Source organism: Esox lucius, chromosome 4, assembly GCF_011004845.1.
Source record: "Esox lucius isolate fEsoLuc1 chromosome 4, fEsoLuc1.pri, whole genome shotgun sequence".
Lineage (NCBI taxonomy): Eukaryota > Metazoa > Chordata > Actinopteri > Esociformes > Esocidae > Esox > Esox lucius.
Window position 1 is genome coordinate 33,604,498 of NC_047572.1, and position 25,061 is coordinate 33,629,558.

Sequence of the window (25,061 nt, forward strand, 5' to 3'; positions counted from 1 at the left end):
AAGGTGAGAGTGAAAACCTGCAGACATTGCCCTCCGTGGAACCGGTTTGAGACCTCTGACTTATGGACTACATTCTTCCATTTAAACCACAGGTTCATAATCTCCAAAACCACCACGGTTGTATATGGCTGAAAGTCTCTTTTTCTTTCTTGGGAATAGAAGAATATACAAAAAAAGAAAATGTGTAATAAAAGGAATATGTACACATAACTGTTCGTAATCCTCTATACAGGGAATACCAGTAGATACTTAATTTGTAGGGACGTGAGTTTATCTATCTGGATGGAGTAAGGTTACCAGGAAACTGCATGTTTAACAAACCGCAACAACACGTGATCAGTGTGCGCGTTGGTTTATGCATGTAATGTGTGTGTATATGTAAATTAGCTAATGTGGATTAGTGGCACTGTCTTGATCATTGCCGTCAAGGACTTCAGAAAATGTCGTTATTTCTTTCTTATTAGTATTAACGAGGGGCTGTTTGAATTTTGTCTAAAGAGATGCCTAACTTTTGATATACCTAATGAAACTTACAACTGGCATTGAGTTGAGCTCCGCCTAGTTCTAGCCTTGTTTAGTCAGGGTATTTGAGTCATGTTCACCAACCGTCCTATCAGTGTCTGTCCCTAACACGACACTTCCGATCAGAAATCGACCAATCATGTTGATGACAACGTTGGCTTAGGGACCAAACAAACCAATAAGATTGCTATAAATTGAAGCGGTCTTGGCGATTGACTTAACTTCTACAGCCAGTACGCAACAGATTGCTGATTATACCACCACGAAGAAAGAACCCTTTGAAACTAGACAAATTTAACTCTACTAACAAAATGAGGGAGATCGTCCATTTACAAGCTGGGCAATGCGGTAACCAAATTGGTGCAAAGGTATGTATACGTAGTTTACGCTTTGAATGACTTTAAAAAAATAAAAAAATAAAAGTACGTTAATTAGGCCTGAATATTGTATTTGGTGATATTTCAAATCTCTGACAAATAGTCTCCGTTTCGTTTACACTAGTTTTCATAATATTTCTGGGACGGTATGCGCACAATGCGGCCCCTTTGTTCTCAAACGAAACAGTTGTTTGGTCGGGCAATGCCACATCCTCGTGATTTTGAATTATTTAGTCTTGTTTCAACATCTTCCGTAACTGTTTTGAATTGTGTACTTTTTTTCTCATACGAATAATCATTTAACATGTTCATATTGTTATTCAAGGGTGTTGGCCGCCCTCGGTTCAATCAGGGCGCGCAGATGTAATATGGCCGGTTGGGTCTGGTTCAACGGGGTTCAACGGGGTTCAATTTACGAAGAGCGGCTCCAAATCCGGCACGCGCTCAGTGACACTGCAATGTGTTTTAGTATGCATGATATTTTGGATGTGCTGATACCTTAAACATTATTGCAGGTTTTGTGACATTAAACACGACCTAACGCAACCAAAAAGAACGATGACTTAAAATGGTGTCAATCGTCAGGAACTCCATTTTGTTTCTAGCACTTGATTCGGACAGCACAAAGCAGATTATCCGTGTTTGGTTTTAATAAAATTCTGTTGAAAGTTTGGGGTGGGGGGCGGTGAAGAATGGACTCCAAATTAAGTAAATGGCCGTTGGTTGTCTTTCGTTTCTAGTTCTGGGAGGTGATCAGTGATGAGCATGGCATTGACCCCACCGGAAGTTACCATGGGGATAGTGATCTTCAACTGGAAAGAATTAATGTGTACTACAATGAAGCTTCAGGTGAGTTGTGTGTGTGCGCTGTAATTTTGACCAAATGGATCCATTTTGAAAAATGCCTGAGTGGTCAAAAAATTGTGGAAACGTATCCAAATTGGGCTCCCTTTGTTAGCGCAGCTGTGTCTTTAATCAAATCAATAATTTTTTTATGAATCCCTTTTGATGTGTCTGGATGTGTTAACCCAGATTTGAAGTCAGTTGGGCAACTGACCAAAAATATCATGTATGTCCTAGTGAACTTCATATGCCTGGGGATGTGACTTGAATTTGAATCCTGGTGTTATCTGACATCTCAGGAGGGAAGTACGTGCCCCGTGCGGTTCTGGTGGACTTGGAGCCTGGAACAATGGACTCTGTGAGGTCCGGACCATTCGGCCAGATCTTCAGGCCTGACAACTTTGTCTTCGGTAAGAGACCGGGTTGTTAGTTTTTCCATAAATAAACCTTCAACTAATGGACCTCCATGTTAATGCTGTAAACTTTAATTGCCTGATTACGGACAACACTAACCTGTTGGCATTGGTTACGCAAAACAACTTTCCATGTCACTGGTTTCATCTGTTTGTATCCTCACTATGTCCCAGGGGTTCTTCCTCATAGAAGCGCATGTTTCTTAATGTTGATGTCATACCTCTGTTCCAGGTCAGAGCGGCGCTGGAAACAACTGGGCCAAGGGCCACTACACAGAGGGAGCGGAGCTGGTGGACTCAGTCCTGGATGTGGTGAGGAAAGAGGCTGAGAGCTGTGACTGCCTGCAGGGCTTCCAGCTGACCCACTCCCTGGGAGGGGGCACTGGGTCGGGGATGGGCACCCTGCTAATAAGCAAGATTCGTGAGGAGTACCCCGATCGCATCATGAACACTTTCAGCGTGGTGCCCTCCCCCAAAGTGTCGGACACTGTAGTGGAGCCCTACAACGCCACGCTCTCCGTCCACCAGCTGGTGGAGAACACGGATGAGACCTACTGCATTGACAATGAGGCCCTCTATGACATCTGTTTCCGTACGCTTAAACTCACCACACCCACCTACGGTGACCTCAACCACCTGGTGTCGGCCACCATGAGCGGGGTCACGACCTGCCTGCGTTTCCCCGGCCAGCTGAACGCCGACCTCCGCAAGCTGGCCGTCAACATGGTGCCCTTCCCCCGCCTGCACTTCTTCATGCCCGGCTTCGCCCCCCTCACCAGCAGGGGGAGCCAGCAGTACCGCGCCCTGACAGTTCCGGAACTCACGCAGCAAATGTTTGATTCCAAGAACATGATGGCCGCCTGCGATCCCCGGCACGGCCGCTACCTCACCGTGGCCGCCGTGTTCCGTGGGCGAATGTCCATGAAGGAGGTGGACGAGCAGATGCTGAACGTCCAGAACAAGAACAGCAGCTACTTCGTTGAGTGGATCCCCAACAACGTCAAGACGGCCGTCTGCGACATCCCGCCCCGCGGCCTCAAGATGGCCGCCACCTTCATCGGCAACAGCACGGCCATCCAGGAGCTGTTCAAGCGCATCTCCGAGCAGTTCACTGCCATGTTCCGTCGTAAGGCCTTTCTCCATTGGTACACCGGCGAGGGCATGGATGAGATGGAGTTCACCGAGGCAGAGAGCAACATGAACGACCTGGTGTCCGAGTACCAGCAGTACCAGGACGCCACTGCAGAGGAGGAAGGGGAATTTGAAGAGGAGGAGGGTGAAGAGGAGCTGGCTTGAATCGGTTTGTTTTGAATCTGTCTTCACGTTCCCTGTCTCTGGCAAATTTCAGCTATTCCCTTTGTTCTCTTGCAATAAAAGAAACACTAAAAACAATTGTTTTTGAGTTTGTCCTTCAGTTTTACTCTGGGGAATGCCTTAAGTAAATGTCAGCCTTCAGATTAAGGTGAAATACTTAATGTTCCTTTATCACAAAGTAACTGCAGGAAAGACATGTTTTTTAAGACACTGTTTGAAAGTCCTGTGTCTTTCAGACAGTTCAGTTCATTGTTTTTGACTTAAGTGAGCTGTCTGCCGTGGAACACTGTAGGACGGGGCTGTTGAACTGAGCACTTGTTTTCATCCTGTCCATACATGACAATCAGCCTTGGGGTACCGTTTAAGTGGAATGAACATCCAGGTAGAAATGCAAATCTGAAGTTCAAATCTATCCCAAAGAAAGTGTTAAATAGCCATGGTTTAGTTGTGTGAATCTGATGCAACACCAGAGATGGAAGATGCCAAATCAGTCTTGAGGGGGTGCTTTGCCCATCCTACAGGGGGCCTCAAACAGGCTTACTAGTAAAACAAGCAGGATTATTTCGGCACCTGTTTGCACTAAGCTAAATTCAGTTTTTGGTACGGTAACCAAAAATGAGGGAACCCCTGGTTTACCAGTAAGGGCACAGTCACAAAAACAAATGAACATTTGGTGGTTCTGTCCATAATGGTTAAAATAAGTTCTGGATGAATATATTCAGAAAGCTGTGGATGAATATTTGCTAATATGCCTCTAGGTGGCACTGCCAGTGAGGTGAAAGGCTTATTAGATTGATTTTTGCTGTTCAGTTTTGAATTGGTTAGCGATTTTTAGGTTTACTTGCAGTTTAATATAGGTTAGGGTTTCTGCTCAACAATGCAATTACTAATGTTTGTCATGTCTTACGTGGGAAGTTCCCACATTTTTACGTGTGGTGTCAACTTCTGTGCTTTAGTTAAGTGTTATTGAATGCAGTTTTTAACTGTTGTCAATGGGAAGTGGTGAATCAGCAATACATGATACAATTTTGTAACAAAAAGATCAAAGAAACAATATTAAAAATACTAAATAATTGGGGAACAAGGGCTGTGTTAAAGATACACTTTGTGACTTACATACCATTAACCTTTTGTTAAAACAAATGTGCATAATCTATAAATAGAATAACATAACATACCACAGTAAGACTTCTAATTCTGAGTCTGAAAACGACTGTTATAGGGCATTAATCCATATAATTCAGTTTTAGTGGACCCTGCTTGGCTCAGTAACGCCACTCTTACAACCAGTGAAAAAAGCGTGGACTGTATCTTTTAGACAGGCAACACAACGCTGTTCTTTTTTCATGAATTCGTCTTTTGACCAATCAGATCAGCTCTGAAAAAAACTCTGCCGTGAAAATATCTGTGATTGGTACAAACAACAATTAGTGGCTGGATAAAAAAACATTACACAACGAGATGCAGAATCCATGGTATAAACTAATTTAGCCATATACAAGCGCAGAAACACCAAAAATGAGTTTTCTTGTAAAAATGTGTGAGCTTTCTCTTTAACACATTCTCATGATGGACATCTGCACAATGAGTGGTTAGGCAGGCTCGCGGGCATATGTGCGCGAGTCCTGCGGGAGCCCCGAACGCCTTCCCTGCTAGTGCTTATGAGTTGATTCGTGTTTTCTGATGCTAGGCTCTCACTTATCTCGACCTGGCATAGCGTGCGCGGATGAAAACCCCGACCGCTACAGACAATGAAAGCCGCGGACGGAAGTAGTTGCTAGAAGTGTGTTGTATAAATACTGTCAAAGAGAAACACAATTTTTCAACTAGGTATCTATTTCAGTCGCTAATTAATTAACTTGACACTTGTTGCTTTTGATTTCCTGTCTTTCAACGTGCCATTTCTTGCGTGACTTTTTTGACTAGCGAATGTCGGAAATTGCTAATGTTAGCCAGTAAGCTTATTTTTCCATTCTTCCTGGTGGCGAGCGACAAAATTATTATGTGAAGTCAATAAGTTCACCATCTTTCTATTTAAAAAGGTTTTTTTGTGTGTTTTTTGTACTATGTCGTTAGATACGGCAGCTTGTTAACTTTGACAGATATGGCTCCAGCATCTGGCTCTTAAGTGTAATGACACAGCGGAGGGGGATAACGTTGTTGGACTTCGCTAGTTTTACCGCCTGGCAGCGAAAACGTATTTTCAATCAAACACCAAGCTAGTCGGTCTACAAGCCAGCTAGTCACTCTGGAAGATCTGATTTTACGCGACCCTATGCTGCACAGACACGATGGCAGACAGCGCTCGAGCCAAGCAAGAGAATTCCATAACGGAAAGCCCACACGCGAGTCCCCTGTCCGGGAGAAAAAGGGCACAACAGTCCCCTGGCTCTCGCTCAAGATACAGTGTTAGCGCACCCGGACATTGTTTTAGGAAAGTGACTCTTACGAAACCTACGTTTTGCCACAACTGCAGTGATTTTATATGGGGTATTATCGGATTCATTTGCGAAGGTAGGTTGGTTCACATGTGACGGTGACTTGTTTATATTTGTTGGCTTGGCCAGACCATTTCGGTTAAAACAGCTCAACTGAAATGTCAAATGTGTTTTACAGTTGTCGAATACAGCGTGATTTTTTTTTTTAACACAAACCGATCTTTGTTAAATTAAGATTTATTTTTTAAAGTTGAATAGATTAATGTATCGATGTTTTAACGGTACATTTAGTGTGCTGCTGTGTGAGAGGGATGCATTTAGTACATAATGAGTGTGTATACACGGTTTCCAGAGAGCTAGACCTATACCATTATCATGCACACATTGACATTGTGATGCTACCAGTGCCTTTGCATTTTTGTCAAGTCCCTGTCATTCCAAAAGGTGGCCATCCATAGTCGAGATCTAAATGTCTCCCGTGGAACGGAATGAAAATGTGAATAGAGCCTTTAGGAAGCGAAGCAAACACCAAAACACTGCACCAAACCACACAACCGAGGAGGTTGACCAGTGCTGTGTGTTACCAGGCAGAGTGAGGGGAGATGGAAGTCTGTTGCTTGCGCAATCAGCTGCAGTCAAGTCCTGATACACTTAAACTGGTCGGCATGGCAACAGGGGAACTGACTGGATGTCTGACAACTGATGCAGAGCTTCAATAAAAACACAACATCATGTGCTCGCATGCCACATTTAGATGCTTCAACCACAGTGCTGTATTTCTGACCCCAGTGTAAACTGAAATGCAGTAGTGGCCCGTTTGTTAATGTCTCAGATGAATGGAAAGCTAGGCTAGTGCCTCTCTGAATGTGGATGCTTCTCATGCATTCGGGTTGTTACAGCTCGTTATTAGATCACATGTTACTGTGCTGTCTAGCCCAGCAACACAATATCTCGTCGGATGTATTGTGCTTCAGATGGCCTGGTTCAAACAGAAGGAGCTGTCAGAGAGGCAGTGTCTTTGATCTTTTGAAAGAGGGTGATGGCTGGACAAGGACCTGTGACTCACCTACTGAGGTCAGCTGCTTCGTTGTGATAAACCACTGTATCTTTTGAAGATTGACCTATAAGCTTATCCTAACACACTTTACGGGCACTTTCTGTGAAAGTATACCTGTGTAATGCACTATGATGTTGAAGAGGCATGCGGTCGTAAAAGGCTGTTATGAATGCTTTCAGTATGTCAATGCATTATTGGAGGTAGGTATTACTAATGCATCTTTAATACGATAGCCTGTGCAAAGGTAGTTAATGCACAATCATACCAAAATCTCATTGCAAGAGTATGAATGGCACTTTAGAATGCTAGTTATCGATGCTCTGATGTCTGTTTGACTGAGTGGTATCTCCTCTCAACCCCAGTATGCAACTTCATGTGCCATGAGAAATGCCTGAAGACTGTCAGGACTGTGTGTTCATGCATGGCCCCGACTCTGGTGCGGGTGAGTTACACCCCAAAGTTACACGTTATCTTGCCTGTGCTCTGACGGAGGACTGCATGCTCCTGTTCTCTGCATGCCAACAGGACACTCCTTGGCCTGTGGGTTCAGCAATTCTTTTGGTCATTTGCATTTCGTCCATTTGTGAACTGTAGGTCCCGGTGGCACATTGCTTTGGTCCAGCAGGGCCCAAAAAGAAATTCTGCTGTGTGTGTCGAAAACACCTGGAGGGAAACGCGTCAGTTCGCTGTGAAGGTGGGTTTGACCGAGTTCCCAGTGTTCACTCCGCCAACGGCTCCGTGTATTTCAGAAATATAACCGACATGTTGCCGGGGCCCTTGGCAGGAGCGTGCTGCTCACAGGGTTGCATGTCACAGCAAGATCCAGCAAACAAACCTTAAACCTCAGCGTTTGTGTACGTAGGATAAGTTGGTGAGTAAACACACCCTAATAAGATTGTATGTACATGACTTCAAACCGCATCAGGAGCTGCTGATATGATTCAAGGTGGTAATCACCGCCATGTTGTCTGATATTGGGTACAATGAGGAGGAGCAGCGGGGACGACAAGGAAAGCCCATGTAACATCCAGAATGTGTTTAGGAAATGTTTCTATGACATGCACTTGTCATTGGCTAATCCGGCAACTTTCTCTGTGAAGTCCATAATTCTTTACTCTTGTTGTCGCTGTTGTCTTTGGTGACGTTGTGCTGTCTGTAACATCTGTAACCATTGTGGATGTGGGGGTTAATGATGTCGTTTTCGCTTCCGAATCTCTCACATCCACCAGATTTGTGTGCTTTTTCTGAGATATACAGTGGATGGAGTATTGAGTGATCCATTAGGGAGGGGTGACGGCATAAGGAATGCTAATATGTTTCATTTTCCCAGAAGGCTAAATATCTTTAACAAGCCAATATCAGTCTATTTTGGGCTGTCCCTCGTTTAGTGCTGTTGGTATTTGCTTGTCTACAGACTAAAATATTCACACATAAAAAGGGAGATATATATTTTGTCTGTCAGTTTACAAAACATTGAAGTTGTGATTTCACAGGCCAGTGTAACATCAATAATACTGGAATGGACCATAACCTTTGTTTCTCCGTTGCCAGTTTGTGAGCTACATGCCCACTCGGACTGTGCCATGTTCACCTGTGGGGACTGCCGCGTCTGCCACCAGGATGGCAATCAGGACATTGTGAGTATCACAAGCTGCCTGTTTTAAAAAAAACAAACGTTGTGGTCACTATTAATTAAACCACCTCAGTGGGATGTTGAATTACTATGAATACTATTTCTCGATTTATTCTATTTAGTGCTGGTTGATTGTTTGGTTGTTAGGCATTCAGTTGACCAACATTTTAATAGAGTCAAAATTCTATATATTTAAGTATATATGTCTGATTTGTGCATCAGTGAACTTAATGAGCATATCCAGATTAGTGAACTGAAAGCATTTATTTCATTTTCACCTGCTTGGCCTGACAATAACTGGTTAGATCTTTAAATGATACCTGTACTTTATCAATCAACTAAAGACTTATTTTTGCTAGAGCAAAAGAAATGGTCTCCTGGATTGCTTGGATAAATTTCATCCTCTGTGAACAATCGCCCTCCCTTCAATATTAAAGAATGAAGAGGCTTCTTGCTGTAATAGTGGGGAAGAAAGTCGGCCTGCCTAATTAGCAACCAGCACTGACCTCAAAGGTGATGGTGTCTGTGATGCAGAAATGCTGTTCTATCTATCAATCCCAAAACCTCTGTCGCAAACAGTGAGGCTGATTTATCAAATTCTGGACCCCAGAGAAGTGACGCGATCCCTGTAGGTGATATTAGCAGCTTAACATGATTGACTACATCATATATGGCAGGTCTAAAACACGTTATGAAAACTCATTGCCATTTATGATGTCTTAGTTACACGCTACATTTGAGAAGATATTTGTGTGTGTGAATGAAAACAGGGGTTTCTAGAGTGTGATGACAGAATCTGTGAGGGGTCGGATCTTCTTAACACTGGCTACTAATAGATCACATGTTACTGTGCTGTCTAGCCCAGCAACACAATATCTCGTCAGATGTATTGTGCTTCAGATGGCCTGGTTCAAACAGAAGGAGCTGTCAGAGATGCAGTCTTTGATGTTCTTATAAAGGAGAGTGATGGCTGGACAAGGACCTTAACTATCTCTGGCTACTAATATAATCATAAAAATGAGTCTTGATTCATTTCTGATGTTTCATAATTCAGTTCAGATGAGGTCAGTGTGTATAGTTCATTTTATTAAAACATGACATCCGGGGGAAAAGTAGCATTTTCCATTGTTTGTCCAAGAAGCAAAACACCTGCCACTGTCGGGAGAAGTTAAGCCAAAAAAACATCCGTAGAGGGGCTTCAGCCAGATTCTGTGGGAACCGGTCAGGTCTACGTAGCGTCCACCACGGCTGATAGGACAATGACTGATTCTCTGTCCTACAGGACAAGTTTCTACACCACTGGCGGGAGGGGAACATCCCCCCCGGGTCACGCTGTGAGGTGTGTCGACACACCTGTGGATCCTCAGATGTCCTGGTTGGAATGCGGTGCGAGTGGTGTGGCGTTACCGTAAGACCTGAAACCGCAACTAAAGTACCGGAGATGAAAATCAACTGTAACTAGCTAATAATGACAGACATGATGTTGAAACCGCCCCTACCGTAACAAGGCTGAGTAACACCTCTAATAACGACAGTCTTGATGTTGAAACCGCCACTACCGTAACAAGGCTGAGTAACTAATAATGCCAGACATGATGTTGAAACAGCCACTACCGTAACAAGGCTGAGTAACACCTCTAATAATGACAGTCTTGATGTTGAAACCGCCACTAACGTAACAAGGCTGAGTAACTCTAATAATGACTGACATGATGTTGAAACAGCCTCTACCGTAACAAGGCTGAGTAACTCTAATAATGACAGACATGAAGTAGAAACAGCCATTACCGTAACAAGGCTAAGTAACTAATAATGCCAGACATGATGTTGAAACAGCCACTACCGTAACAAGGCTGAATAACTCTAATAGTGACTGACATGATGTTGAAACAGCCTCTACCGTAACAAGGCTGAGTAACTCTAATAATGACAGACATGAAGTTGAAACAGCCACTACCGTAACAAGGCTGAGTAACTCTAATAATGACAGACTTGATGTTGAAACAGCCACTACCGTAACAAGGCTGAGTAACACCTCTAATAATGACAGACATGATGTTGAAACAGCCACTACCGTAACAAGGCTGAGTAACACCTCTAATAATGACAGACATGATGTTGAAACAGCCATTACCGTAACAAGGCTGAGTAACTAATAATGCCAGACATGATGTTGAAACAGCCACTACCGTAACAAGGCTGAGTAACTCTAATAATGACTGACATGATGTTGAAACCGCCACTACCGTAACAAGGCTGAGTAACTCTAATAATGACAGACATGATGTTGAAACAGCCACTAACGTAACAAGGCTGAGTAACACCTCTAATAATGACAGACATGATGTTGAAACAGCCACTAACGTAACAAGGCTGAGTAACACCTCTAATAATGACAGACATGATGTTGAAACAGACCTGAAACCGCAACTAAAGTACCGGAGATGAAAATCAACTGTAACTAGCTAATAATGACAGACATGATGTTGAAACAGCCTCTACCGTAACAAGGCTGAGTAACTCTAATAATGACAGATATGATGTTGAAACAGCCTTTACCGTAACAAGGCTGAATGACTCTAATAATGACGGACAGGATGTTTCAGATTCTTGTTTTTACAGCGTTTGCGTCATTCTTTGCAGACACACGCAGCGTGTTATGTGGCCGTGTCCCCAGAATGCGCTCTGGGACGCCTCCGGAACATGCTTCTTCCCCCCATGTGTGTGCGAGTTTGTTCGCGGAACTTCAGCAAGATGCATTGTTACCGCATCTCTGAGCGCTGTCAGAACGAGCTGGGTAAGCCTGTGGTCTCCTGGAGCCGTTTATTCTTCCTCTCCACCCAAAGCCACATCCTCTCAGACAGTTTGCATTGAAAATAAACACATTAGTAATTATATTAAGAATATAATAGTGACCTAGAATTTTGACATTTCCAATTTGGGTTTGAGGCCTTGCTCCATTGCTGCGACTCCCAACAGAACAGGAATGTTGGGATGTTATTAACGGATGCGTTATGTGACCACATCAACTTGACTGGTCTCTTGTTGCCTGCTGTCCAGGAACCTTCTCAGGGATATATAAAATATTGAGCTTTACATATTTTGTAAAGTTTTTTTGGTTTCTCAATCATACTAGATTCTCAAATAGTTCAGGATAGTTTGTGAACAGCTCTTTTTGCCAGACCGCGTAAAGCAGAGCCGGCCTAGAAGCCCGACTGCCGCGGACTTTGAATAAATAGGTTTGATTGGAGATGAATTACAGGCTCACCAGTGGATGAACAACCATGACCTGGGCCAGAATGTCTTGAATATCTCTACTGTTTATCCTGTGAGAAGTAACTTGGAAGGTAGCGGCACTACATGAAGATTCAGTGAAGTTCATAACAAAACACCTATCAGTTAGAATATTCTGTGATGCGTTTCAGGTAATGTAATGATGAGTAAAGAGGCCCTAGGGTACCTAAGCTGCTGAGGAAATGTCTGCCCGGCGCAGTCTTGTTCTAAGTCATTCTAGGTGAATCACAAGTAGTATGTCAAGCAGGATGAGTGGCATTAACCTGCTTGACATGAAAATGGCTTCTACCCTTCAGACTGAAATGTGAAGGCTGTAGTGACCACAAGGGTCACTGAATAGTTCTGTGTTGTCTTGTTTCATCAGATAACTCGGACGAAGTTGACGCCCAGATTCCAGCTCCCGTTAAGGAGGGCCAGCTAGCTACGACGCCTGATTCAGGTGGGCTCTTATTTTCAAGGTTCCCCTGTGATCATTAAATCACATCTTAATGCATAACAGTTTGAAAGGCTTGGGCTGTGCTTTTTTGGAGCATGACACAGAACGTACAGTAGCTAACAAGCATTTGCTAATTCTTTGTAATCAAATCCAAATCTGTCCTTACCCTAGTTATAGAGGTCCATAAAACTTAGCAGATTTGTCTGAATCTTTTTGCTAATTGCAGGGAAGCAGGTTCTCAAGGTGTTTGATGGGGACGATGCAGTCAAGCGCAACAACTTCCGTTTGGTCTCCATTCCTCGATTAACCAAGAAGGAAGAAGTGGTGGTGATTCTTTCTGTTCTCTAAATTCTTTCTGTTCAGTTCCCTAAAATATTTTGTACAACTACAGCTCCTTCTTGACTAGCTGCTGGGTATTGCAGTCTCTTGCTCCACATTTTCTCATAATTATAACAGGTAATACAGGTGTCATACAACTGTCTTTAAATAACCTTTAAAATATATGTAAACAGACTATAAATATCAACAAGAGCTATCATTATACAATATCGTACCTATTTTAACTAGCTTATCATAAACTGATTTCAGCTGGTTTATGGCAGTAAATCAAAGGAAGTAATAAATAAATCAATGGCATGTTTGAATGGCACATTGGCAGGTCATAAAAAAATACAAATAAAGAATACTATGGAAACTTTCTTCAGACCGTCTGGTTAGCTAACAAACCCTGTGACCAAAATGGGCAGGCTTTTTTTTCACAACAACAGAGTTTGTCCAACCTGATTCATTTTTCTATGCCAGGTATGTGAAAACCGGCCAACATGAAAGGCTGCCATTCGCTGGCTGTAATTCCTGTGTTTGCCTGCAGGAGGCCACCATCCACTTTATGTAATTCCTGTGTTTGCCAGCAGGAGTCAGCATTGAGAGCCTTCTACATTCCCGACGACCCGATGGACTTTGAGCTGCAATGCAACGGCCAGCCGTGTCTACGCAGCGAGGATATCCTCAATCGAAATGGCAGCCTCAATGAAAAGGCAGTCTTTAAAGAGAACGTGTCAGAGGTGTGGCTCTTAAGGTCCAAACCCCAGGACACGGAGGTCCTGAAGATATACTCTGGTTGGCTCAAGTGAGTACTGCAGAGAAGAAGAATCTCAGTCATCGGTCAAATCAGAGATGAATATTCCTGTTGTAGCGCGTCACTTCTTAATCAAATCCGTTGCTGCTGTCTGATGTTCCCGCGGTAGAAAATGATCCTCCCACGCCGCCGGTTTGGCCTGGCTGAGGCCGTGTTTAACTGGTTGAGTCTGTTTCCAGGGTTACCGCGCCTTTCGTATTGATCTCCGTCTCCAGGAACAGCACAGTGGATTCTGTCATTAAGGAGGTCCTGAGTCAACTGGGAAGGAAGGTACAGCGTACGGCATCTCTCCAACACAACCGCCTGGACAACCTTCCTCACTAGTATTGTACACAGACCAATACCTGATGTACCGAGGCCTTCATGTCTCTTACTATATGTGAATGACATTTGTTTGGTCCTCAGGATGACGAACCGTCTGGCTTCAACCTGATGGAGGTGTTCATGGGCAGCAAGCAAAGTAAGGAAACGGGAATCGGAGTCAGACCGGGACCTCAGTGCTAGCTGTTTGCTTACTCTAACATTCTGGTCAGAGTGCGTTCAGTGACAACCACTGGCTGAAAGCAACGTGTCTCTAATTTACGTTGTCTGTTGTCTTCACATCTAGTTCAGAGGCAGGTTCTGACAGGCCAGGAGCTGCTATTGGACAAACTGCAGGAGATAAGGAAGGTATGGGGAACTTCGAGCTGACATTCAGGTGTTTGTGTGTGTTTGTGTGTGTATTTATCTGACTTCTGGTTTCTGGCAGATCTCCCTGAGGCAGATGAACCAGACCCGTTTCTACGTCGTGGAGAGCAGGAACCGGGCTGTGCAGGTCAACCTCCTCCTGGAAGGACTTCCTGTCCAACAGACCAAGGAGGAATATGTCGACCTGTTACAGGAGCACTTGGCTATCAAGAGTGAGTGTACATCCTGTTTCTGTGGCCTGCTCATTGGCTGGAATTGAAAGAGATTCAAACTGACACAATTCTACAGGGTTCAGTGCTCCCCTTTTTACCTCAGATGATCCTGATAGTTCTCCCTGAAATGACTTTAGATTCATTGGCCCTGTTCTTCTCCTTCTCCACAGGTCACGTGGTCACAATTTCACATGTTTACGGGAGCCAAGGTGAGTCTGTTTCATTGGAAAAATTGTGTTGCCCAAAATCAGCTTCCTAGCAAGGTTTATTTTATGCTCCTGTTCCCTCTTGTCCCACCTGTGTTTGGGGCAATTACGTTAAAAGATGCAACCATCTAAATATTAAAAACACAAATATACTATTGCAGTCGTTGGAAAACTGTTGAAGACAATTGAAACTTTTAGTTTTACAGTTCCATCAAATATAAACTGAATTTGAGGTTTTTAATTGAACACATTAAATTGCCACTAAAATGCCTGAGCATAGTGTATTCACTTGATTGTCACGTTTTTTTTCTTATGTTTCCTTAATATCAGGTATTTTTTTTATACATAGGGATAAAATAAATATTATGTGCCTCATTTACATATATCACTATCCAGAATAAACTTGTTTTTTTCCAGTCCATTCTAGTTGGAGAGTACAATCACAGTCCAATTGAAATGATCTGCAATGGGAGCATTTTCAATTTGGCTTGCCTTCTAAATTGACTGGAATGTCCTTGGTCTCCACCGTCCCCCTCCCTGGTCCCCCTCCCTGGTCCCGCTCCCCTGTCCCGCTCCCCTGTCCCCCTCCCTGTGCCCTAAATCCACATCATCCACATTCACGACAGGTTTTAGTCAGTGTCCCTGCTTGACATTGGCCAGTGAAGCTTGATTCTGCTTGATCCAGTCTTACATGAGAGTCTTTCCCATGGAGAGCCTCAGGGCAGCAGCTACTCGAGCTGACTAACTACCTACTAGAGCTGACTCACTACCTACTCGAGCTGACTCACTACCTACTCGAGCTGACTCACTACCTACTAGAGCTGACTCACTACCTACTAGAGCTGACTCACTACCTACTAGAGCTGACTCACTACCTACTAGAGCTGACTCACTACCTACTAGAGCTGACTCACTACCTACTAGAGCTGACTCACTACCTACTAGAGCTGACTGACTGACTACTGACTGACTACTAGAGCTGACTGACTAACTACTGACTGACTACTAACTGTCTACTAACTGACGTGACTACTAACTACCTACTAGAGCTGACTGACTAACTACTGACTGACTACTAACTGTCTACTAACTGACGTGACTACTAACTACCTACTAGAGCTGACTGACTAACTACTGACTGACTACTAACTGTCTACTGACTGACTACTAACTACCTACTAGAGCTGACTGACTGACTAATTACTAGAGCTGACCGTGCATTTACGAGACAGTAAATACACCACATGTAATGAATTCCACACAATGTAGCAGATTTTTCCCGGGTGTGTGGGTGGGGGTGTGTGTGTGGGTGGGTGGGTGAGGGTGTGTGGGTGTGATGTGTTGCATTAACAGTGAGTTTGTCGATTCCAAGGTTTGTTTGTGTTTCAGGTGCTGTAGCATTGGAGATCTCATGTTTCTCAGAGGCTGAGAGGATCTACATGTTGGCCAAAGACACGTCTGTGAACAACAAGCAGCTTGTGTCCCTCATCATACCAGAGATCATGGTAATGGAGGCTGTGTCTGTGTGACACAAACAACACCAAGCTGAATGTGTACCTTATTCCATAGTTTCTCTGTCAAAGGTTAAGGCCATTGCTGGACAAAAAATAAAGCTCAATGGGAATTTTAGTTTTAGTTTTAGTCCTGGATTAGACATAGTCTGTGAAACCTCCCTGTGTGAACTGTTCTTTTGTAATTCATTTGGTCAAACTCTAATTTAGTGACAGTGTTTTTGTTCTAACCCCCCCCCCCCCCGCAGCACAAGAAGTTCCCCAAATGTGGTTCCCCCCTGCTGGTGTTTGTCAACCCCAAGAGCGGTGGACTGAAGGGACTGGAGCTCCTCCACAGCTTCCGGAAGCTTCTGAACCCCCACCAAGTGTTTGACATGAGCAACGGGGGGCCGTTGCCTGGGTACGGCTCACGGTGGTCAGCCGTGTTCCTGGAAAGCTGTGTGGCTCATTTCCCAGGGTTGCACGAGATTTCATTTCATGTTTTCTCACGCCAGCACAAAACATGTAGCCTGCATGTCAAGGCGTATTAGAAATGCAAGCTATGTAAAAGCCTTCTGAATTTTAAGAGGCAGTGGGTTTTGAGACAAAGATAAATCCCATTTGTTTGTGTTGGTAGGAAACAGCCACATTAGACTGTAGGAAAACTGTACCTGAAATTGGGAAAGCCTCAGTGTCCACTAAACGTTTCCTGGAAGATGCACAGAACCCTCACAACCTTCAGTTTTCCACTCAAGGCCAGACATTCCCTCTGGGTTTCTGCACACAAGGCCAGGCATTCCCTCTGGGTTTCTGCACACAAGGCCAGGCATTCCCTCTGGGTTTCTGCACACAAGGCCAGGCATTCCCTCTGGGTTTCTGCACACAAGGCCAGGCATTCCCTCTGGGTTTCTGCACACAAGGCCAGGCATTCCCTCTGGGTTTCTGCACACAAGGCCAGGCATTCCCTCTGGGTTTCTGCACACAAGGCCAGACATTCCCTCTGGGTTTCTGCACACAAGGCCAGACATTCCCTCTGGGTTTCTGCACACAAGGCCAGGCATTCCCTCTGGGTTTCTGCACACAAGGCCAGGCATTCCCTCTGGGTTTCTGCACACAAGGCCAGGCATTCCCTCTGGGTTTCTGCACACAAGGCCAGGCATTCCCTCAGTGGCTAAACACGTTAGAACATGTGATCATTACATAACTGATATATCTAACTGTATTAGTAACCAATGAAAGAGCCAGTCTTTATGGACACAAAACTCTTTCGTCCTCAGACTCCACATGTTCAGGGATGTGCTTCACTTCCGGGTGCTGGTCTGTGGAGGAGATGGAACAGTGGGCTGGGTCCTGGGGGTCCTGGAGGCCATCAGACACAAACTGGCATGTCCCGAGCCGCCCATCGGCATTGTCCCCCTGGGCACCGGTAAGACTGACACACACCAGTGGCTGTAACGTGAATATGTTGTCTGTGTTCTCCTATAATCCCCCCCACCCCGCCCAATATTCTCCCCACCAGGTAATGATTTGTCTCGGGTCCTGCGCTGGGGGGCAGGCTACAGTGGGGAGGACCCCCATCACATCCTGCTGTCTGTGGAGGAGGCCGAGGAGGTGCAGATGGACCGCTGGACCATACTCCTGGACGCACAGGAGATCACCGAAGACGGCAAGGAGAACTGCCTGGAACCACCTAAGGTTCAGCCCCAAGCCTGCAGATGTCATCAGTGTTTGAATTAAAGTGCCATGTTATAATGCTTTTTACAACCATCATGCCAGGAGGTGTATTCAATGGATGCATGAGGGTTTATTTAATTACTGGTTGCAGATAGTGCAGATGAACAACTATTTCGGCCTGGGCATCGATGCCGAGCTGAGCCTGGACTTCCACCATGCTCGTGAAGAGGAACCGGGGAAGTTTAACAGCAGGTTAGAGATCTCCTCCAATGGCGTCAAAAATATCTCTAAGGGCCAGTTGTTGTCCGAGCTGATTCACATCCGAAACCAACCGATGTGGGCCAGGGTTCAACACGTCTCACATAATTTGGGCTAGGACCTGACCTCTGATCTCTTTTCAACAATGTTCTGATCTTTAAATGTTTGTTTTAAATTCCATGTTTTTTATATATGAAAGGGGTAAGACTGCCCCACTTCTTAAATGTTTTTTAAATGATAAAGAAAGCATTCCCTTCCGTATTACATCCTTGGGTCCTCTGTAGGTTCCACAACAAGGGTGTGTACCTAAAGGCGGGCCTGCAGAAGCTGAGTCACACTCGCAACCTCCACAGGGACCTCAAACTGCAGGTGGACAAACAGGACGTGGAACTGCCAAGCATAGAAGGCCTGATCTTCCTAAACATCCCCAGGTAGGAAACATGCACGCACACAAGTGTTGGGCTGAACTACACCGACCAGCATGCACCAGTGACACCTGCCAGAACATAACCTGTATACAGGATGTGCGTCTGTCTGAATGTTGTGAGCAAAATGCCTCAACGGGTCACCCTGGAAAGCATGTATGTCTCAGGAAATGACTTCAAACACTCACTAGATTATCCAAAGTGACCCACCATCCTGATCTGAAAACCTGTGTGTGTCTGTCTGTGTGTGTCTGTCTGTGTGTGTCTGTCTGTGTGTGTCTGTCTGTGTGTGTCTGTCTGTGTGTGTCTGTCTGTGTGTGTCTGTCTGTCTGTGTCTGTCTGTCTGTGTCTGTCTGTCTGTCTGTGTCTGTGTCTGTCTGTGTGTCTGTCTGTCTGTGTGTCTGTCTGTCTGTGTGTCTGTCTGTCTGTGTGTCTGTCTGTCTGTGTGTCTGTCTGTCTGCGTGTGTGTGTGTCTGTCTGTCTGTCTGTCTGTCTGTCTGTGTGTCTGTCTGCGTGTGTGTGTGTCTGTCTGTCTGTCTGTCTGTGTGTCTGTCTGTCTGTCTGTCTGTCTGTCTGTCTGTCTGTCTGTCTGTCTGTCTGTCTGTCTGTCTGTCTGTCTGTCTGTCTGTCTGTCTGTCTGTGTGTGTGTGTGTGTGTCTGTGTCTGCCTCTGCCTCTGCCTCTGCCTCTGCCTCTGCCTCTGCCTCTGCCTCTAGCTGGGGCTCGGGCGCCGACCTGTGGGGATCGGAAGGTGACTCCCGTTTCGAGAAACCCCGCATGGATGACGGCCTGCTGGAGGTGGTTGGGGTGACTGGGGTGGTGCACATGGTGAGGTCATCACTCGCTGCCCACAAAGCTCTCTGTCCTCGGTTTAGGTTTAGGTCCTCACACTACCACGCAGAGACAACCACAGTGTTTCAGAATGTTTTGGTTAAATAACGTCATTGCATTAATGTATGTAAATTAAAGATTGTATAAAGCAAATGCAGTTTATTATGCGTATGTAGTAGATATACTGTGTGGGGGGGGGTGTAAATCCCTCCTAGTGAAGAGCAGGGATGAACCAATCGACCACATGTTCCCATAAAACAGGTGATCTGCATTTGGCTAATGAACTCCTTTATCTGACGATTGGGAGAACCAATTTCTCACACTACGAGTGAGACAAAATTCTTCTTTGATTCAACTTATTCCTTATTCCTGAGTTGTTTTTTTAGTTGTGTTAGTGTCTGTTTTATGGCGTTTGAACAACCAGTTGTATTTCACCACACGGCTGTGACGCGCTGTGCCGATCTGTTGGTGCCTCACTGCGAGTACTTCCTGGTGAAGGTGCACTTGGGAGGGTGGGCGGTCTCTGTCTTCCACTCTCCTTACTCCGCCCATAGTTGCTGTGTTGATGTAAAACGTGCCGCGTAGTCCGGACTGGACTCACGCCCCTGTGTCTGTGCCGTGTTGCCCAGGGTCAGGTGCAGAGCGGAATGCGTTCTGGGATACGCCTTGCCCAAGGCAACTACGTGCGCATCACCGCGACCAAGCCCCTCCCAGTTCAGGTGGACGGTGAGCCTTGGATCCAAGCCCCTGGACACATGGTCATATCTGCTGCAGGTCCAAAGGTGAGCGCTTCACGTCCCCACGCTGGGGCTCTGCCCGCGGCGGCTGCGAACCCGACACACATTGAACAGCTACGATGCTGACGTGTCCTTGTGCGCTTTCAGATGCGAATGCTGAGGAAGTCCAAACACAAGCAGAAGAAGCCGTCCACCAGCTTGAAGGAGGGACGCTCTGAGAGTCCTTCGTCCAGTGACGGGGGACCCTGACGACATCCGACTCCTAGCGACTTCTCTCCGGTTTCACCCGTGACAGAGCGTGGTGACCTTTGAGCGGCTAGTAGCGTCAGTGGAGGTAGCTAGCTCCTGGAGCGGTACCTTGACAAAAGACGGGATATAGCTAGCATTTAGCAGTCAATCCCATTTTATATTAGTGTTAATCAATCTCACTGTTTGGTTCATTTGGCCAAGTTTGGATTGTTTGAATATGTTTTGCAGCCCTTCAGAGGTCCTCTAAACCTGGTATTTGTCAGAGAAAATTACTCGTTTACATTATTGTTAGCTGTACTGGCTGGTTACCACAAGAGTAGCAGTATAGCAATTGCTACTTGTAGTTTTCAATTAATCCCCAAGAAACAGAAAATAGTTTCTGAACAAGTTGTTGCTCTGGAATATCAAAGTAAATAACAGACTGTGAAATAAAGGGACAGTGTTGCTTTGTTGTAGTTCAGACATCAAGCTGCTTGAAAGTCACTTGTCAAAGACTGGATTAACATCTCAAATAGTCTAGTAATAATGTTTAAAAAGGAAAACTCAACCAATTAGGACTGTAGTAAACATTGAGGGAATGAGGTACACTACCATATGGGGTACTTTTAACGCATCCACATCTGCACTAACTCTGAGCACGCCTTTCAATGTCATTCAGTCCAATGGTTACGGAATGCTTTTAATCTTTTTGGGCCAACAGTTTTCATACCAATTTCACACCTGCTGGGAATGGTTGTTAGTCGTACTAGGCTATGAATCCGGAGTACGCATGTAGCTCTTCAGAAAACAGAAAGCCAGATATTCCGTTAAAGTGATGTCCATAATCACCCCTCATGACTCAGTCTCCTGACAGGGGATCCCTTAGGTGGTATTGACTTGAACATGGAACAACATTTCCAGTTGACGTGAATCTTACTTATTGTGCGGCCCTGGTGTTCAGTGTGTCCGAGTGCCCCACCCCCTGTAGTTTCGGACCGACTGAAAGGGAACCAGCCAGAGTCAATCCTCACGAGTTCAGTGGCCATTCAGTAACAATTCTGTGACATAAGACTCATTCAGTATGGAAGGTTTTTCATTGAACAGTAGTAATTTTGAGGAGGAGACATATTCCAAGTGGGGACTTATCACAGTAGTCTCAGAAATATGCAAATACACACACAAATACACATCCTTATTTTCAGTAAGAGCATACTGACTGAAGTCCGTTGTGAAGAACCTCATATTTGTGTATATATTCTGTAGCAGTGGATACTCACAAATGTAAGGCCTCACAAATATAATCCACAAACAAGTAACATTGGGAGGTGGGAAAGCTGTTGAAGAAGCTGTGGGTAGAAATATTGAATGGAACCATGACTTGAACGTTGCACTCATACGTTGTCTTAGATTTCTGTTGATACGCTTAAAAAATAAATAATTGCTGATAGAATTAATGCAGGGAGACCAGTGGCCAATTCTGAAATTGCATTATTAATTAGAGGCTTGTATTGGATTTCTATAGTAATTTGCAATGTGATCATATTTAATCTATGACAGAGATGGTACGCGTAACCGTTGTCTTGTTGGCAACACTTCGTCTGCATTCCTGGTGTTGAATTTACAACAAATGCAATTATGGAATGACTAATAGATGGGTTTTTACCTCCCAGCACGTGATGTAGCCGGAACCGTTTCTGATACACATTTTTGTTGATCACAGTTGTAAATAAGTTCACTCCATTTTGTGACTTGGTGCTAGCGTGTAGCGACACTTTGGATGATTTCATTGCACCTGTGGCCCTGTTAAATCAAAGCAGTGGGTGTCATTGTGGAGTCAGAAACTGCAGTCCTTTTTTAATACAATTGTGGTTAACAGCCACAATCCTGCATGGTTTGATCCACACAGCCAATTGGACACAGTGGGAACTTCATCCTATTGTTAATTGGTAATTAACTTACTGGATAGGAACCAAATCGCCTTAGTTTCACCTGTCAATACAAAAGATGTACAAGGACTGTAAACCATTTCAGACCGAGGGGACAGGTGTTGTGAACAGCAACAACATGTGTAAGGGGGGGAAACCATCAGTAAACTGTTGTATCCCCAATGGTCAGCTGTTATGAGGTGTTGTCCTTATTTATTCCATTCCCGGCATAAATTATGTAGGTGGAAGTATTTGGGTGAATATGTATATTCTTCGGTATCTGTCTTTGGTGTTGATGATAAGCTGTTCTGCTGTTCTCGTTAAGAGACGGTCCTTTAGAATCGTTGGTGTGATTTTTGTAGTCACACTAATTCCATCCCCACTCCAAATCAACCCATCCTAGAGTATTAGTCTAAAAAAACTCCAGTAGTTTTACCCTTTTAACCCCTCTCATTTATCTGAAGTGTCCACACCAAAGGAGCCCTTTTTATATATGTGAGGGGCGAACACACATGCATCCAAGCACAGTTTGATGGCCGTAGATTTTCACTGTCAAGGTTTTTTACATGTGTTCACTCTTAAGTGCCATTTCTGTCATTTGTAATTTCATTTCTACTCCAATGTATTCGCACTGAACGGCATAACTGTGTCGTGTCAACACCCAAGCTACTGATGTGTTCAGTGTTCTGTGCGTCCAATTGTAAGTTTACAGCTTCATGGTCCATTGTGCCGGTTCCTGGTGTGATAAACCATCAGACTGTAGTGAAGTTCTGTGGTGTCCATTATTAGACCTCAACTCCACGTAGTGCCTCGTTGAAGTGCTTCTAGGACCTTGGTGGTATTACTTGTGTCAGAGACATTTAACATAAGATGTAGGCCACTCCTGCTGGAGTAGGATTTAATTATCTTAATCTAGGCATTTCTAGACATTTTTGAGCTAATGTGCCTCTAGATGACTTATGTTGTCAATTATGTATTTTTATTTCATTTGTTGTAATAGGTATTTAAAATTTTTACCAAGTCTTATGGACCTTAAATGTTAAAATTAATAGATGTATATTTTTGCAAGCTGTTTTTAGTTTGAACTGTAAAGTTTGAAATGTAAATTGCACTTAATGTATTATTTTACAGATGCTTTTAGGTGTTTGATTACTCTAAATGTTTAAATAACTAATTCTAAAGACATATGTTCAAATAACAAAAGATGTATCAGAAAAGATACTGTGTAACAATTGTCTAGGTAAATAAATTCTAGACATGCGAAATCCTGTCTACTTGCAGTTTGCAACAAAATCAGAAGTATGTTCGTTTGCACCTCTATATTGAGAACCAAGTGCAGCTGCCTGGTTAGAGTAGCTTGTAATGTGAGCTTGAGGGATAAGAAAGATGTACAGGCTAATCAATTTTAAAGGGGAAATATGAAAGCAGCTAACGGTGCACGTCCACTGTCTCAGCGCAAATTCGCTTGCAAACGCACTGCCTTGCCTCAGATGGCCGCTTAAGGGCATATATCTATGTGTTTGTGGGCAGGGGAGGGCTCGGGTGATAGGTTGTTGTGCCAGGACATGACATGGCTTTGGCAGTGTAAAGTTCGTCTTCAGTCTCGCTCAATTATTTTGAGTTGTGACAATAGTAGTAATATACTAGTAATACTGGTTTGTAAGCAATTAAAAGTACAGTGGCAAAACCCATACAGTTCATAGATGCAATTTGTGGTGGAAGTAAACTTCATAAGATGTTAGTCAGTTTAACACAATGGTTAATTGTTTCTAGCTAAATATTCAAACATGGCATGATGATGTTAATTAATGCACGACAAAATTATATTTTGAGACGCAATTTCATGACGAGGTAATGGCTGTTTATCAATTCCAAGTACGCTAAGAACGTACTTGTTCAGATAAGCGCGTTCTCTGTCCTCGCGATCTTGCAAGAACGTTCTTCTCAAGGACACAAAAACGTTCTTAGGTTACCTGGAATTGATAACCCGCCACTGTTCTTCCTAGGTGTCCGCTATGTTGGAAAGGCTGAACAGTATTGGTTGTAGCCAAAGTGACACAAAAAAATTATAACCAATGGAGAAGCATCATCCACACCTCCCACGAAAGCCTGCGCACAGTTGTAGAGTTTCATAAGTACAAAAAACACTGCAAGCAAAGGGGGCTGTCTAGCCAAAATAGTGTAGTTGATAGTTTTTTGTTCTCAAAATATATTTTTGCCCTCTTACTAAATATTTGATTACAAAAACATGTTTATTTGAAGCCTAATTTTTGCTTTCAGAACAATTGTTTTTGATTGAAAAGAATAACGTTTTGCCTCGACATAAAGACACAAACGTACTTTCATATTGACCTCTCTTCATTACCTTTTTTATTTATTTATCACGAAACCGAACAAAATAATTTCTCACTCATGGGGAAAATAAAATAATGAGAACTACGCTTGCAGGCAACATGTTTCTGTGGTGCTAAGCCCTGAATGTATTGTGATCCTAGCGACTCCTCTGGTGTTAACTCACCTGAGACACCAACAATCTCTGCTAGTGAAAACTAGTGATGGCCATTCGAGGCTTCATTGCAGTTCTTCAGCAGCTGGATATTACGCTAGCAGTGCTAACTCAGATGTATTCTTTTCAAAATAAAGGCCATCAATGAAATATTATGTTTTATGTCCGTACCAATGTTATTGTCTGTTCTTTTTCACAGACTAAACTAACTATATTGCCTTGTAAATTTCAACGATTGTGAAAATCTGAGTGCTGCCAACATAATACCCTACTGCTAAAATAACGCTAATGAAGCCTCGACTTGCCATCACTAGGTAAAAAAGCGTAAAAATGGTTGCACACTTGCACAAAAATATTTGCAAGCTCGGTATTACTTTCATAGTTGGAAAAACGGGGGGTGACCCCCCCCCCCCCCATTTTA

The 25,061-nt window shown here is 44.0% G+C and overlaps 2 protein-coding genes across 7 annotated transcripts; both read left to right on the forward strand.

Moving 5' to 3' along the window:
- The first annotated feature begins 710 nt into the window (after positions 1-710).
- LOC105029894 (tubulin beta-4B chain) lies at positions 711-3,547 on the forward strand. The gene is made up of 4 exons (XM_010903459.5): positions 711-890; positions 1,640-1,748; positions 2,042-2,152; positions 2,388-3,547. The coding sequence occupies exons 1-4, from the start codon at positions 834-836 to the stop codon at positions 3,449-3,451; spliced, it is 1,341 nt and encodes a 446-aa protein (XP_010901761.2). The 5' UTR covers positions 711-833; the 3' UTR covers positions 3,452-3,547.
- Positions 3,548-4,913: 1,366 nt separating this feature from the next.
- On the forward strand, positions 4,914-23,399 carry LOC105029903 (diacylglycerol kinase theta). Of its 6 annotated transcripts, none has more exons than XM_020045948.2 (23): positions 4,914-5,983; positions 7,327-7,406; positions 7,559-7,658; positions 8,516-8,601; positions 9,880-10,005; positions 11,241-11,394; positions 12,256-12,330; positions 12,554-12,654; positions 13,236-13,453; positions 13,642-13,732; positions 13,868-13,922; positions 14,070-14,131; positions 14,211-14,361; positions 14,532-14,570; positions 15,957-16,072; positions 16,327-16,478; positions 17,335-17,483; positions 17,577-17,752; positions 17,883-17,983; positions 18,274-18,420; positions 19,130-19,241; positions 19,874-20,026; positions 20,129-23,399. In XM_020045948.2, exons 1-23 carry the CDS (start codon positions 5,761-5,763, stop codon positions 20,228-20,230), a joined length of 2,769 nt encoding a protein of 922 aa, XP_019901507.2. In that variant the 5' UTR covers positions 4,914-5,760; the 3' UTR covers positions 20,231-23,399. The 6 variants fall into 6 exon arrangements, with proteins under 6 accessions (XP_019901507.2, XP_010901774.2, XP_019901508.2 ...); XM_010903472.4 differs by having other exon boundaries at positions 13,239-13,453; XM_020045949.2 differs by having other exon boundaries at positions 12,554-12,651; positions 13,239-13,453.
- Positions 23,400-25,061: the final 1,662 nt, after the last annotated feature.